Source organism: Gasterosteus aculeatus, chromosome 10, assembly GCF_964276395.1.
Source record: "Gasterosteus aculeatus chromosome 10, fGasAcu3.hap1.1, whole genome shotgun sequence".
Taxonomy (NCBI): domain Eukaryota; kingdom Metazoa; phylum Chordata; class Actinopteri; order Perciformes; family Gasterosteidae; genus Gasterosteus; species Gasterosteus aculeatus.
The window spans coordinates 14,096,732-14,113,293 of record NC_135697.1 but is presented as its reverse complement, the minus strand read 5'-3'; the positions used below and the strand labels follow the sequence as shown (position 1 = coordinate 14,113,293).

The 16,562-nt window shown below is 44.4% G+C and overlaps 1 protein-coding gene across 1 annotated transcript; it reads right to left on the bottom strand.

Moving 5' to 3' along the window:
- Positions 1-1,378: 1,378 nt before the first annotated feature.
- Positions 1,379-4,490, bottom strand: LOC120826645 (stathmin). Its single transcript, XM_040189105.2, has 5 exons — positions 4,313-4,490; positions 2,800-2,834; positions 2,533-2,705; positions 2,248-2,439; positions 1,379-2,168 (listed from the first exon to the last, which is right to left on the bottom strand). Exons 2-5 carry the CDS (start codon positions 2,813-2,815, stop codon positions 2,109-2,111), a joined length of 441 nt encoding a protein of 146 aa, XP_040045039.1. The 5' UTR covers positions 2,816-2,834; positions 4,313-4,490; the 3' UTR covers positions 1,379-2,108.
- Between the last annotated feature and the right edge of the window lie 12,072 nt (positions 4,491-16,562).

The window sequence follows — 16,562 nt, the reverse complement described above, 5'->3', positions numbered from 1 at the left end:
GCAGGATTCAAATGGTATTTTTAAAGTTAATAGGAAAGCTCAGTCAGAACCTCCCCGACTGGTGTCGCGTTGGAGCCGAGTGACACGTTTAGTCGAGTTATGTCCTCAAGCACGGTTTAAAGAACTTGAATTTGAGTATTTCCACAATTTTCATTCGCCACAGCTCAGAGGGAAACGTTTTACATTTCGCTGTCCCACATTTAGTTCACAGGTATAAATATTAGTTTCCGTGCAGAGGCCCGGTTCTGAGAGCGGAGATGTTGGTGGGTCACTGTCATCCACACTGAGATGACTTTGCTCCTGCTTTAACAATAAGTGTGCTTGTGTTTTACTAGTAAATACAGTCTGTACTTTTGGGCCGTCTGCATACAAGTACTTAAAGTATAAAGGTTTTTATGTCTAATTCAGTTTCATTCCATCATTGTGATTCTGCTAAACTAAAAGGTGTGAATAGTTTGTCTGCCCACACTCAGCATGTTGTTTACAATTCAACATAAATCAATATCCAAAAATCCATAGTCACTCATTACTACAAAGGTAATTTGATGAAAGATTTTAAACATGTCCTCATTGGCTGGTCTGATCGATACCTGGAAAGCAACAGTGAGGAGTAAGACAACGTTGCCCTCTGCTGGTCTGTTAAACACATTACTAAAGAACACAAGAATTCAAACTGCCCAGATATGAAAACAGATCTTAGAGGTGTGACGTGAGCACGATTAGCGATCCACCTCAACTTCGTCTAACACACTAATGCATGAAAAGTAATGCATTATATTTGATAGAGTATTTATATTCATTTTTTGAATACTTTTGCATGACAATGAGAGGAGCATCTTTCATGTTTAGTTAAGCACGGAGGGGGGGGGGGGGGGGTCTATCCAAATAAATGGTTTGAATTGGTCCCACCCAAACTCTACTCATAGTGGATGGTGTAACATATTTAAGCTACAAAAGATGCATTATTCCCAAATAGTGCAAATGTACTTTAAACCGGCGCTTTAGATTCGGCCATTTAATCAAACCACCAGCAGAGGGAAACAAAGCCCGTAGTTTGCAGTAGAACAGTCACCATTCACTCGTTTTCCCCCCCTTTATTCAACAGTTTTACATGGTCGACTGGTCAAAGAAGTGGGACAGTTTTTGCACTGATCAACATGTAAACAAGTGGGCTTACATAAGCTTCCATGCTGTAGCTTTAAGAGTTCTAACTGATGTGATGGCGTTGCGCTACAGGGAGGCAGCTGGACGGGTAAAAGCCGTGACCTGAAACAGACTCCATTACACTTGGTTCCAAACAATGAAGGAACTTCACACCTCAAGTAGGATCAGCGAATCACTTTGAAGCTTGTAGAACAAGACGACAGCAAGCCGGACAGTGCGTTCACGTTTTTATTGGTTTTAGTACAACAGTTCAGGTCAACTAGCCACTGTGTCGGAGGCGATGCCAAAGTGTATTGCTCGTTTGCGTTCCGCGTGTAGACCGTTGTTCAGACGTTCGCGGTGGCATCCGTTTCTGGCACGTCGAGCCACACCTATACAGCAAGAAGCTATGCGTGTTGAAGACTACCGCCATGGTTTTACAAAAGCAAAGAATCAGTGGCAAAATAACTCGTCTGCAGGAGCCAACTAGCAGAATCTGGGGTAGCAAAGCGGCACAAAACACCTGCATTTGTAACAGCCGACGCCTTGGTCAAAACTTGTGCTACTTTTATTTTAATATACAGTAAGTGCCGAGAATAGGTGTGGTTCACAGGAACATTTTTTTTTCCAAAACGCACTACGTATGCAGGGGTTAAAGACTATGCATAGAAACATGCTTCAAAAAGAAAAAAAAAAAGTACACAATGCTAATTTTCCAAAATGGCAGAAGCTGCACTGACAAGCTAATATCAAATTTAACAGACTCAACAAGTGGGGGAAATGATCCACATGTAAAACCAGCGCAAGTACACTTATAGCAGGATAATTGAAAAAATTCACAGAGTAGAGCTTGGATTTATTTCAAAAAGGTGGGTAGTGAACACAACAAAAATACTGGCCAAACAAAAAATAAATCAATCTTTGGATACGTAAAAAACCCTGTACAATGCCCCATTTCTCAGCTTTCAGTCCTCAGATCCCTCTTTGGTTTCCTTGTTCTTTCGCACCTCTTCCAACTTCTTGTCCTATAAAACAGGAGTAAAAGTAAATTCCCAAAAGCCTGGTGAAAAGTATGCAGTTTTGTAAATGTGGATAAACACAGACCTTCTCCTTGAATTTCTCATTCATTGCTGCCATTAGTGCTGTGCGGTTCTCTTTGTTGGCCTCCATCTTCTGATTGAGCTTCTCCTCTGCCATCTTGCTGAAGTTGTTGTTTTCCTCCATAGCTTTCTGTAGCACTTCCTTTTCATGCTCGCGCTTCTCAGCTAAGTGCCTCAGAACCTCTGCTTCATGGTTCTGAAAAGCGATCGGGGAGAGAAGTTGAAATAAAAATTAAAAATAAAATCATGCACGCCTCAGTTGCTACGATTCATGGCAACACACTCCCACCTTGCGTCTCTCCTCTGCAGCGTCCAGTTTCCTCTGAATTTCCTCGAGCGACACATCCTTCTTCTTGGGAGGGGTCAGGGGGAATTCGGGCTTTGCATCCGGGGCAGGAGCAGCCAGGATGACCTCAAAGGCTTGGCCTGAGGCCCTCTTGTCGAGCTCCTTGACTAGGATTTCTGAACACCCACATAAAATGCATAATACGTTGAGGCACAATGAGCCATGGTTAACATACACGTCACAGTAAAATCTCAATTTGATAGAACTCACCCTCTGAGGTTGCCATTTTGAGTGCACAATTTCACCTGAAAAAGGAAAAATACAAGATTAGCAAGCGTCCAGCGACGACCTCTAGCGGATGCTTGGTTTATTTTTTAAACATTTCCATTGCAACGACCATCAAAACAAAGCGCAACGGCACCACCCAGCGGCCGGCTGCAGCACTGCAAGTAACCACCGCCCATCCAGACACAAAAAGCGAAAGCTGCACCTCACACCCTATTGTTTATCTTCCGAACGTGTGGCAAGAATTACATCCAGACAGATGTGCGAGGAATCAGGACAGCGTCACGAGGGGGGGGCAATCAATGACACGCAAAAGGCTTTTCGCTGAAACAAAAGGCTGAGATGAGGGTGGGGACTGCGGGCAGTGCCAGTTGCTGACAAGGCTGCAGTTGTATTCAAGTAAAAAAAAAAAAAGACATACGAATATGCACCATCTGAAAGGAGATTAGTGAGCAGTGGGGGGGGGGATGAACCACTAGGGAGCACCTGTTCCTTGCACCATGTGTTCGAACAAGGGGGTGAGACACACAAGTACTGCAACAACAGCTCGGATAGATAAACTCATTGTGCACAAACAAGGTCAGAAACAGGAGAAATCTTAACAGATTTAAATGTGATGAAACGTGTAGTCATGTTAATTGGTCAGATGTGTGCGTGTCAGTGTTGGGGGGGGGGGGGGACAATTGTGGTTGGGTGAAGGACCCCTCCCATGATTGAGCATAAAAGCTGCCTGTCAAAGTTGTTGTTTTTTAAACCTTTGTGTAACGTTCTTATCCAATCTAGATACATTTCGACGGTTCGGTGACTGCCGACACGCGGTCGAAACGACAACATTGTCGGTTGTCTTTTTTTTTTTTTTTTTTAATTTCCCCAGACTGCTGATTGTCTGCTGGGGGGGGGGGGGGGGAGAGAGACAATAACCAGTCACACCTTAATTTGGATTCAGGTTTTCGGCGAGCAGCGGTTTGCTCGATCACAAGCTGCAGCAGACAAAGGAGCTTTCTGTGAGCAGCTGCACAAAAGACACGCGGAGGAAGAGATCGTGTCCACGGAAATATCCAATGAGACTACATTTAAAATGAGCGTTCAGCGGCTGAATTGTAAGGAGAGATTAATTAGATCATCATTTTTTCAGCTACACAAAAAGACATGAAGAGAGACCCCCCCACCCCCCCTCGCCTAAAACAAGCCCCCTCCCAGTCTGTGTGTCTGTCGGTGCCAACGGTGCCAGTGTGCCACCATACAAAAGGATAAGCAACCGACCCGACCGGACCCCCCCGCAGAGAACCAGCGTCGCGAGGGCGAAGACAAATACCATCCCGCGTTACGACATCGCACGTGCTACACCAACAAAAGCAACACAACAAAAAAAAAAAAGGGCTAGGAAAACTTAATTTTTTTTTTTTTTTAAAGGCAAGAATCTACATTTTAACTTACAGAAAGGAAAAAAAAATCGCTCGAGCAGTGGTTCTGTTGCAAAGACGTGCGTCACACCCACCTTGCTGGATAAACTGGATGAAGTGATCCTCTCTCACAGAATGCACCGCAAGTCCTGTGTCAGTCAGCGGCACCGGCGCGCAAATAAATGGCCCAAAATTAGTGTCGTCACGCCAATGTCGGCCAATCATCGGGGGGCAGTTCACTCCGAGGCGGTACTGGGAATTGTAGTTTCTTCCAATGCGTCTTTGGGTTTTAGACAATGAGCTGCACATTTTCCACGACTCGAAATATAATATATATATATATATTTCTTTTGTGTGTGTGTGTGTGTCTCTATCTTTTTTAGAAAAGTGTTAAATATAAGGGTTGTTTCCTCTTGGTTTTAGTGTATCGACCCACCCTTTGCCTCCTGGATTTAGGAAATGTTGCTGTCTGATTTGTTATATATAGCATTTAGGTCAAAAAAAACAATTCCAACAAACTATTTTAACCTCGTCCACTTTTGAGTATCTTCCATCCCCTAAAATCTGTCTTGAGGAGAACATAGAGGCACACACAACCGTGCATCCATTCAGAGATAGACACATATTCCACAATGAAATACAATGACAGTGAAATAAAATGTCTGTCTCCACCATCGCATCTAACCAGTCTCGTGTATTTTAAACTTCATTAAAGGAAACTGTAATCATCGCTTCCATGGCAACTGAAAACAAATCTCTCTATAATTTCCCATGGTTCAAGCCCTGATATCCACAAACATCGGCATATAGTGTCTTTGATGTCCTATAATTCGTACCGTGACCTCTGACACCTGTAGGTCAGACAGGAAAGGAGGCACGTATCTTGAGAGCAGAAGCTCTGAAAGCAAACTCTCTCCTGCAGGAATTGATTGGGAGCAGTCCACCGCAGCCAGCTGTTCCTATTCTGCTGGTACGTGCCGGTGAAGTCGGCACACGCAGCCTCTTCGGTGAGTGTTATTAGCAAAAACAACTGGTGCATGAAGGCCGTAATGGCAGGCGGTCGCGGGACGACCCTCCGAGCCCAGTGTGTTACGGGCTTGTCACTTTCACTGCGCAAAGAGAGAAGGTCACGTTTAAAAGACGTCCGGGGATTAAAAGACCACATGGCAGTCAAAGATTGCATCCACAGTTGCCCTTTCGAAAGACCGGCAGAATATGGGAAACATTTAACATTGAGGTTGTGATGGTAACAGAACAAATTCACCTGATCTTAAATAACATGTTACTTTATCTTGGAACCCAATTAATCACCAGAGTGCATTTATGTTTCATAGAAGTTAAAGCACCTCGCGCGGCGTTGCCCCGCTTCCCGATCCAGTCTAGCATTAAAAAGCAGGTTTTAAGTGATATCTCCTCATCTTTGCTGCCCCTGCTCAGTGATTTCATTTAGCTTTCCAATGAAGCTGCCAGGCGTTATGTAAATGTCGATGCTTGGACTGAATTCAGCTTCAATCGACCCAACTCAGACTATTTGATTTTGGACTATATTTAGCTCGGCGCTATTCTGACGACAGGAGGAGCAGATCGCCGTTTGTTCACTCACAGTGAAGCCGGGCTGAAAGTATTTGCAGCCACGGGGCCTGGAGTTAGATCTATTTTTACCGTTGCCACATTGATGTCATTTCATGTTGTGATTTGGGCCAGTGATCCATATTTTTGTTGAAGGCACCGCAGTGGGATGTTTCTGTGCAGAGACGGCCGGACTGATCGGAGGGTTACGGACGGCCTCGTTCAGTCTCACACTTTACAGCAGCAGAGTCACTAACGGGGCCGCGCGGTTTCACAGTCTGAGAGGACGCGCGATTACTCACATTGGCCCTCAGACATTGATTCTTCGCTTCTCAAAGGTCACTGGTGCACTTACCCAGGGTGCGGGTTGGGAAGTATCGGAAGGATACATCTGTCATAGATAAGGGACAAGGCGCCTTTGGGGACAGACGCCTCAGTGGTCAACAATGTGGGAGATACAACCTTTTGGGTTCTTCAAAGTGGTTTAAATTTTCACGTGAAACCCACGCGTTTTGTCATTTTTAGACGGCTTAATCACATGTTGAATAAAGCAGTGAGAAATCAATGTGATCTTTTGTTGTAATAATCACAATTTAACGTTAACAATGAAATCAGTCATTCGAAGAATCTTAAAAGAATGAACTACAGAAGAGATATTTTATTGTGCAAGGTGCTGAGGGTGGGGGGGGGGACTGGAGGATTCACCACAGTTGGCTCCGCCCACTGTAATATTGGAGCGGGTAATTGGAGCAGGTGTGGAACGCCACCCACCTGGAGCCAATCTGCTCATCATATAAAATAAAACACAGAGATTTGATTTGAGTTTGCTCAGCGAGCTGTTTCATTTTGAACCGATCAACTTAAGTTAGCTTAAGTCCTGGTTTATCTAGCTTTTGGCGATGGGTGTATGGATTTGTTTCAAAAACTTCAAATTAAAGGTCATTTAACATAACTATGGATGTTTTATATTTAATTTTCTACTTCATCTAAATTTGTTTTTTATTCGTCAAAACAGCTTTCTTATCAAAATGAAATGTGTAAATCTGTCATATAATCCCTCTGATTTCATGTTTTCATGTTCCTTCTTTAATCCCGAATGTTTTAGTGTAATATTCACCCATCTGCCATCCTCCTTCTTTACCATTTATGCTTCTCTTCCATTGCGTCCACGTGTTTGATGTCACATGAGTGTAACTCCCTCAGCCGAAGTCTGCAGAATTACGGATTTACGGAAAGGGTTAACAAATGGCTCGTTTTAGAAGGTTTCACTTTCATGACAGGCTCAGGATTTTCACTGAAAAGTGTGTCTTGCACATCTATTGGAGGGAGCCTCGCCAATCATGCACCCAACACCAATCTTCCAAACACGTTCATCTCTCGGCTGTTTAACGTGAGAGAAACGATCTCGTTTGGCACCAAGTGGAAATCCGATAATCCAGGAATGACGACTATTACTTGACTTTAAAATGAACATAGACAGAGCTCGCTCCATTCAAACAGCTCTGCAAATTTGCGTGCAGATGTTGCGTAGCATCGTTCGGCTGGTGTTACACGTCTGTAGTTTCCTGTGAGTTCAGTGTGGCTGAGCTGCTGGGAGGAGGAGGAGCAGATGGGCTTCCCGGCCTGCCAGCATCAGTCCTCACTGGATCTGTGGGGCTTCACGGCACAAAGACGGGAAAATGACAGCCCGAGAGGCACAGAGGGGGGGGGGGTCAAGTGGGAGCGGATGCCAAAATTTGCAGATGTGTTTGCTGAAGGAGGGTTTGGGCTCTTGGTGTTTGTTGTGCATGGGGGAGCAAGGTGCTGAACTCTGTCTGTGTGCGTCTTTGTGTTGCAGACTACACATTCATACGTTTGAGAAAGTCAGTTTGAGTAATCGGCTCATTGCTTCGATTAAGGAACTTTGATTACTCATTAAGCATTTCTACAACAACCTGCACAAAACATTTTCTATGCCTGAAAAAAGTATTTCATATCAATGATAATTCAATGATGGGGAAGTATTTTAAAACATAAACATATTGAGGTTTAGTTTGTGTTTCCACAGTATTATTCCGTTGCCGAGGATGGACAAACAGTGCACAGGGTAAACTGCGTGATTGTTTCAAAGCCCTGTGATAAAATACGGGGCAAGTGGCTGCATGACGGGACACCAGGGGGGCTGAGTATTAATCAATGCCTCTCCCACTGGGCCCTCCACTGTGTCTCACACCAGGGCCCACACACATCAGGAGCTGATCCACGGGCAGCTTTCCTCCCCCAGACAGCACAGGAGTGGGAGCCTCCTTTCGGAAGCACTCAGCCGTGCTGCTGTGTGCTGTGTGCTGGAGCTGGAAGCCTGACCCATTTTCAGTCCACACAAACACGGTAGCACGCCTCCCCCCCCCCCCCCCCCCCCCCCAGTCGGAGGCAGTGGGATCCAATAGCGAGCAGATCAGGGAATCGGGGGGTGGGAGTCCTCCATGTTTATCCGTTTGTCCTGTAAATGTCCAGATTGGGAGCCTAGCGGGTGTAGTGTTTCTCCCCGGGCCGTGCAGAAGGACATTACATATGCAGGCATAGCCGTAACGAAAAATGACACAAATCCCGCTGACATGGAGTCATTTGCCACTGGTGATGAAAGTGATTAGGTACAGCCGAGAATTCAAGCCTCTGAGTAACCAAACACTGATTCACGAGGAACACCAAAGCCCTTTTTCATAAACATTGCATGCAAGACGATCCAGCGTGCCCTCTGTTACCGTGATGCTTAATCTATAGGGAGTCATGTTTAAGTGGACCGAAGTTTTATGTAACTGCAGGTTGCATAATCACCATCTCGGCTGCTCTCCTCCCTGGGCTGTCTAGAAGTGGTTTCAGCATCAATGCTCCGCCCTCTGCATTCGTGTAGTTTGTGTGTGAGTGTGTGTGTGTGTGTGTGTGTGTGTGCAGCATCTTCACAAGCAGAATGCAGCTAACTGGAGGAAATCAAACGGCATTTGTGATGGTATAATAGTAATATATAATAATAGTGGTAGCAAACATCCTTGAACATATGAGGAAGGGCAACATTTGCGACGTGTGTAGTTCACAGTGCAATACGTTTGAGGTGATAATGGGTGGGTCCCTCCAAAATATTGCTAATGATCATAATTGAATTATTAGCGAGAATACAATATCAGACCGACCAAGGGGAACTCTTCAGCTCAGCAAGATCATCTGAAAGAAAATCACTGTTGATGTGACACAATACAGATGAATACATTTTAAATGGTTCCTCCTGCTGGAACTACAAATCATCATCTGTACTGGTATTTTACGATGGACTCAACTTTGAGAAAGGGCTAATTGAAGCAAGGGGACATAAAAAGTGATGAATTGTTCTTGGGCTGTAGCCCACTGGTCCAGTACGAGACCATAGCTTCTGCTCGGTCTGGATGAGAGCGTAATAGACGTACCTGGAGTAGGAAGAGTTCCTTTGCGAGTACACTGCTTCTTCCCATTGGCTTTTAGTGCCATAGCATGTGTCATCATACGTATCAACCGTTTACACTATTTACTTGACTATAAAGAATGCAGTAAATAGGATACAGGCCAAGATAACAAATAGTAGCCGAAATACTTTATCTTAGAAAGAAATTAATGAATATGAAGAGAGTAGATTTGACTTTTACACCAATGAGATGATAACGACAACGCTGTGAGTGCTGTAGCATACAATAAATAGCTTTGGATTTGCTCTGTTTTTGTAGATGTTTGCACCCACCTGCTGTCCCCCCAGAGGTCACAACGATTGCTACCGTTGAGATCCCAATCCCCGACCTCGGGCCACCGCCCATCCTCCGGTGGCTTTCAGTGGAGCTGTCCCATTAGCTAATCCTTTAGTCTCTGCATCGCCCCCCTCTTCCTCTCCCCTCCGCCCGCCACCTCCTTTCAAAGCTCCCACTGCCCTGCCGCTTCAGTGTGCACACAATGGTCCTGTTTTGGGGTTTTTCATCCTAATGACGGCCAACAGATGGGACTCCCCCACCTGCTGGCACCGAAGAAAGAGATGCAGCTCGGAGTGATAGAACCTGTTTCGTCGCACCGGCCCCCAGGGAGCAGCGGTGCACCGTGCAGTAGTTTGTGAGGGAGAACATGGAGCAGGAACAACACATCGAGCGCTGGTTGAGACCAGCTTTAAATGACTAGATTAATAATGCATGCTAGCAGCACGGAGGATAACGTAGGTGGCGACTTTGCCGCATCAGCAACTTTTCACTTCGAAGACTCAATACGATGACTTGGTCTTAAGAAACATATTGATTGTCATCCCTAATGAGTTGTCTAATCTGATCCAATTTGGTGGACATTTGAATCATTATACAATCAGTTACCCGGTTGTCTAACTCAAATTAATGCAATTAAGGTCATCTTTTTAAAGTCCCCCAAGAATTCATGATCAAAGCAGCACTACAGCTTGAGCTTAAGAGTTTTCTTTGTATTTGTTTGTGGTTGTTTGTTTGGATAATTTCACATCAGCTTAATCCGTTCATGTTTTCCACGTTGAAGCTAATGGCTAATTTGGAGGATTTATTAATGAATTAAACTCAATCCCTCAAAGAGGAGATTTCCTCTGTGGTTGAGGTTTCTCTGCCGCAAGCGAGACACTGAGGCTCTGACCTGAAATAAAAAGAAATTTAGTCCCAAATCAAGGTGAAATGTGGAAGGTAGTTACCCTGATGTCCTCCTCCATATCCATGTTTTGGATAAACATTTATTTTTAACGTTACTCCGATGTTTTGCATTCATTTTCCATTTCCAGCCAGCGGTGAAAGTAAGAGGCCTGCCCACTTGGGAGAGCTTGTTTTTCAGCACATCAAAAGGAGTCTGAGCCCCGGAGCCTGCTCAAGGCCGGGTGGGGTGATGGTGGAGGAGAACATGCGGTAGGATGGAGGCTTAGATGAGACGATGGCAAAAAGAAAGACGAGGCGAGGGATTCAATGAAGGTAGGGAGCGACCACTGCCTGAAAAAAAAGGGATGACGGGTGGGGGCGTCGTAGATGGAGGGACTTGGTGCTGAATCAGGGCTTGTTGCCATCCCAGCGCTCCTCTGGGACTATGATGTCATCCCCGGGACAGAGACAGGAGGGGAGGCAAACAAAGGGAAGAAAAGGGTGAGAGGGAGGCAGGGTGGAGCAGGGGGGGGATCCACACGGGGATGGACAAAGAAGACCTGCAGAGATGATCCACAGATGGCTGACGAAAGCTGAAGGCAAACACTGGACGTCAATGGAAATTTATTGGAGAGCTGCAAATCAGATTCTTTACCTCCATGATGCAATTAGCGTCGTAACACCTGCCACCTTATTGACTTAGTGACATTTAAATGCATTTTACTGAATGACCTAAACTCTATTCCTGAGGTATGGAGAGAACTCTCCATGAGTGTTAAGCATAATCCCAACACGGGGCGATTTGTGTTTCCCTGATATTATCATACCAACATACAGGCCCGATGTCTGCGCGTGCGGCTCAGTATTATCTCGGACTATCGAGCGCTTTAGTCTCCCGTAGCTCTCAGCCCTAAGACACCACACTGATCTCTTCGGCCATGTTGTGAGCTCCCACACAGCTGCCTCCGGGTCCTTCATCTACTTTCAGTGGATTTTTGAAACGGTGTTCGTAAAGGAATGATTCAGTCTCAAGCGTTTTGGATGTGGTTCTCACCAACATGGATGAGTCCGGATTCCATTCCCTGACTTTTCCTCAGGCTGGAGGTTCACATTGGTGGTTTTGTTTGAAATGTTTCCAACAACTCTTGGACCAGTTACCAGATCATGTTTTATGCAGGAATGTCATGATGACAATATTAGTTAGCATTCACCTCAAAGCAACGCTGCGGCCAAATACAATCTCATAGACTCATTATACCGGTAAAAGACTCTCGCCAAATCTGCTGGTTGGAGATAGATGTTATACACTCTCATTGTTATTCTGGTGGATGAATAGTGAAACCGTGGTAAGGACGTATTTCCAGTGGAGCTATTCATCCTGAGCTCAATTCATGACAGAGGTCATCTTAACAGCCAGGATCGCCTGTCATCAGGTATGTTCAGGAGCGCTATCTGGGCATCGAGAAGCTCGACAAGTCAGGAGAAAATGTAAAATGTTATTAAAGTAGCTCCTGGTGAACGCTAGACATCAGGTATTTTTTTATGTCTTTGTTGTTCCTCTGAACAGCCGGCGTGCTGCAGACAGTAAGACAACATAAAACGCAACACTAAGTGCTGGTGTTTCAGTGTGCGCTTCCCACTAAAAGTCTATAAAAGACACAGCTAACGGCGAGTCCACTGAATACAGTGCACAGAGAATATTGATGAGATGGATCGGGGACCAGGGCTGTCCTCGCTGATAAAGATAACCAACATCGCAAGAGACGTCAGCTGAGAAATAACGGAGAGTTCAAGACGTGGCTTCAGGAAAGGTTTCCCCCTTTTAACCTTAGTGTGCCTTTATCAACTAGAAAATGCATTTCCTGCTGAAAATGCGTTGGAATGCAAAAAGCTGAAAGCTGAAATGAACTTTTTAAAATAGCTGAAAATACAGAAAGTTGAAGGGAATTTGAATACATTTGCTGAAATTATAGATATTAGAAAAGCTGAAATGAATTTGAAATTGCTGAAAATACAGAAATGGGAGAAGCTGAAAGGAATTTCAATAGATTTGCTGAAAAAGCAGAAATGAAAACAGCTGAAATAAATTTGAAATATTGCAAAAAAATACAGAAATGAATAGTGAAAAATTGCTGTTGATAGAGGCATAAGAATAGCTGAAATTATTTTAAAGAACTGCTGAAAATACAGGAAGTGGGGAAGCTGAATTTCAATAGATTTTCTAAAAACAGAAGTTGCAGGAGCTTAAATTTGTTTAAAATTGTTTGTAGTAATATTAGTAGTAGTATTAGTTATAATTGTGGTATTAGTAGTACTAGCAGTAATAGTAGGTTTAGTATCAATAGCAGTAGAAACAGCTGTAATACTATTAGCCATAGTCGTATTTGTAATAACATTAGTAGTAGTTGTAGTATTAATAGCAGTAGAAATACTAGTAGTATGGTAGTAGAAGTATCAGTTGTAGTACTAGAAGTACGAGTAATATTCGTAGTGGGAGACAGAATGTTTGTTATTCAAACTAAGAAGTTTTTAATTAATAGGCCTCATCACAAACATTACAGTAAAAATTCCCTCCATGTGGCTTTTATTTTGAAATTATTGGATTGGGTGGGTTGGGGGGGTGTAGATAGAGTGAGGGAGGGTGAGAGGGTGAGGAAGGGAGGGGTGGTGAGGAAGAGATAGAGGGAGAGAGAGAGGAGGAGAAATAGACAGACATACTGACTGACTGAGTGATTAACAGTAAGAAGAGGTCAGGGTGGAGGGGGGAGGGGGGGCGAGTGTCTTTATCATATTGGTCTGTTGACAGAAAGCATAGCTGCGTCATGTGACTCCACTAATCAGGTCATTGGAGCAGCTGTGAGTCACACACAGAGATACTGCAGCGTGTTTACGAGTAACCACGGCAACGGCGCACCTATTGCATTGGGTGGGGTGGGGGGGTGTAGATAGAGGGAGGGAGGGTGAGAGGGTGAGGAAGGGAATGGTGGTGAGGAAGAGAGGGAGAGGGGAGGAGAATTAGACTGACTGAGAGTGATTAACAGTAAGTAGAGGTCAGGGGGGAGGGGGGAGGGGGGGCTAGTGTCTTTATCATATTGGTCTGTTGACAGAAAGCATAGCTGCGTCATGTGACTCCACTAATCACGTCATTGGAGCAGCTGTGAGTCACACACAGAGATACTGCAGCGTGTTTACGAGTAACCACGGCAACGGCGCACCTATTGGATTGGGTGGGGTGGGGGGGTGTAGATAGAGGGAGGGAGGGTGAGAGGGTGAGGAAGGGAATGGTGGTGAGGAAGAGAGGGAGAGGGGAGGAGAATTAGACTGACTGACTGACTGAGAGTGATTAACAGTAAGTAGAGGTCAGGGTGGAGGGGGGAGGGGGGCTAGTGTCTTTATCATATTGGTCTGTTGACAGAAAGCATAGCTGCGTCACGTGACTCCACTAATCAGGTCATAGGAGCGAGCAGCTGTGAGCCACAGACAGATCCTGCAGCATGTGAGTGCTCGTAACCACGACAACGACGCACCTGTGCGGCTGCAAAAGTGCAGACACAGGACAGCGAGTTACACAGAATCCACACCTCAAACAAATGAGAACCAGCGCAAAACTATAACAGCTATCTAAAAAAATACGGCGTTTGTATGAGACCCAAGACTCTACCGAACGCGTGGATGTGCTTTTTATGTCTGTCCGGTAATAAATACGGCTCCTATGGCCGTTTACAAAACGTGTACCTTGTGGATTTTTGTGAGAAATATGTCGGCAGATTTGTATTGGAGCCTATGGGGCTTTTGGCAGAGGTTGTGTCACTCAAACACTCCTTGCGCCAAAACTAAAGAACTCTGGGATTCCATGAACACATTAATCCAATCAGCACAACCATACCCTCATTAATCTGAAGAAATGGAGCCTCTAGAGTGTATACTTTGGCTGCAAGGACAAAAGTTCCATATTTTTTTAACCAGATTCCTGCGATGCCCCACACTCTAGCCTCGAGCTCTCCACTCTAGCAGACGCAATACACACTCATGTAAAAGTCAGAAACGGAGCGAAGAACTAGTGAAACATAATCAGTGATTATGAAAAAAGTACAATAGATATCAAGAAGCAGTTTTTTTCATAAAATAGTTGAGACTTGTGTCAACATTTGAAAGTTTAAATGGTGTCTGTAGCTGAAAGATTGGGGAAGCTGAAAAGTCTGAAAGTTGAAGAAGTTTAAGGAGGATTTGAAAACAATTTCCATTGGAAAACCATGTTAAAATATTTATGATTATTGATTTATATAAATTCAAGCATAAGTGGTAGAAAGCTGAAAAGTCATAGCCTTAAAGCCAGAAAGGAGCTGAACATTTTAATATTTGAACGGTTTAAATAGCTGAAAATGTGAAGGAGTTGAAAGGTCGCGCGGAAGAAATAGAATAACTAGAAAATGCATTTCCTGCTGAAAATGCGTTGGAATGCAAAAAGCTGAAAGCTGAAATGAACTTTTTAAAATAGCTGAAAATACAGAAAGTTGAAGGGAATTTGAATACATTTGCTGAAATTATAGATATTAGAAAAGCTGAAATGAATTTGAAATTGCTGAAAATACAGAAATGGGAGAAGCTGAAAGGAATTTCAATAGATTTGCTGAAAAAGCAGAAATGAAAACAGCTGAAATAAATTTGAAATATTGCAAAAAAATACAGAAATGAATAGTGAAAAATTGCTGTTGATAGAGGCATAAGAATAGCTGAAATTATTTTAAAGAACTGCTGAAAATACAGGAAGTGGGGAAGCTGAATTTCAATAGATTTTCTAAAAACAGAAGTTGCAGGAGCTTAAATTTGTTTAAAATTGTTTGTAGTAATATTAGTAGTAGTATTAGTTATAATTGTGGTATTAGTAGTACTAGCAGTAATAGTAGGTTTAGTATCAATAGCAGTAGAAACAGCTGTAATACTATTAGCCATAGTCGTATTTGTAATAACATTAGTAGTAGTTGTAGTATTAATAGCAGTAGAAATACTAGTAGTATGGTAGTAGAAGTATCAGTTGTAGTACTAGAAGTACGAGTAATATTCGTAGTGGGAGACAGAATGTTTGTTATTCAAACTAAGAAGTTTTTAATTAATAGGCCTCATCACAAACATTACAGTAAAAATTCCCTCCATGTGGCTTTTATTTTGAAATTATTGGATTGGGTGGGTTGGGGGGGTGTAGATAGAGTGAGGGAGGGTGAGAGGGTGAGGAAGGGAGGGGTGGTGAGGAAGAGATAGAGGGAGAGAGAGAGGAGGAGAAATAGACAGACATACTGACTGACTGAGTGATTAACAGTAAGAAGAGGTCAGGGTGGAGGGGGGAGGGGGGGCGAGTGTCTTTATCATATTGGTCTGTTGACAGAAAGCATAGCTGCGTCATGTGACTCCACTAATCAGGTCATTGGAGCAGCTGTGAGTCACACACAGAGATACTGCAGCGTGTTTACGAGTAACCACGGCAACGGCGCACCTATTGCATTGGGTGGGGTGGGGGGGTGTAGATAGAGGGAGGGAGGGTGAGAGGGTGAGGAAGGGAATGGTGGTGAGGAAGAGAGGGAGAGGGGAGGAGAATTAGACTGACTGAGAGTGATTAACAGTAAGTAGAGGTCAGGGGGGAGGGGGGAGGGGGGGCTAGTGTCTTTATCATATTGGTCTGTTGACAGAAAGCATAGCTGCGTCATGTGACTCCACTAATCACGTCATTGGAGCAGCTGTGAGTCACACACAGAGATACTGCAGCGTGTTTACGAGTAACCACGGCAACGGCGCACCTATTGGATTGGGTGGGGTGGGGGGGTGTAGATAGAGGGAGGGAGGGTGAGAGGGTGAGGAAGGGAATGGTGGTGAGGAAGAGAGGGAGAGGGGAGGAGAATTAGACTGACTGACTGACTGAGAGTGATTAACAGTAAGTAGAGGTCAGGGTGGAGGGGGGAGGGGGGCTAGTGTCTTTATCATATTGGTCTGTTGACAGAAAGCATAGCTGCGTCACGTGACTCCACTAATCAGGTCATAGGAGCGAGCAGCTGTGAGCCACAGACAGATCCTGCAGCATGTGAGTGCTCGTAACCACGACAACGACGCACCTGTGCGGCTGCAAAAGTGCAGACACAGGACAGCGAGT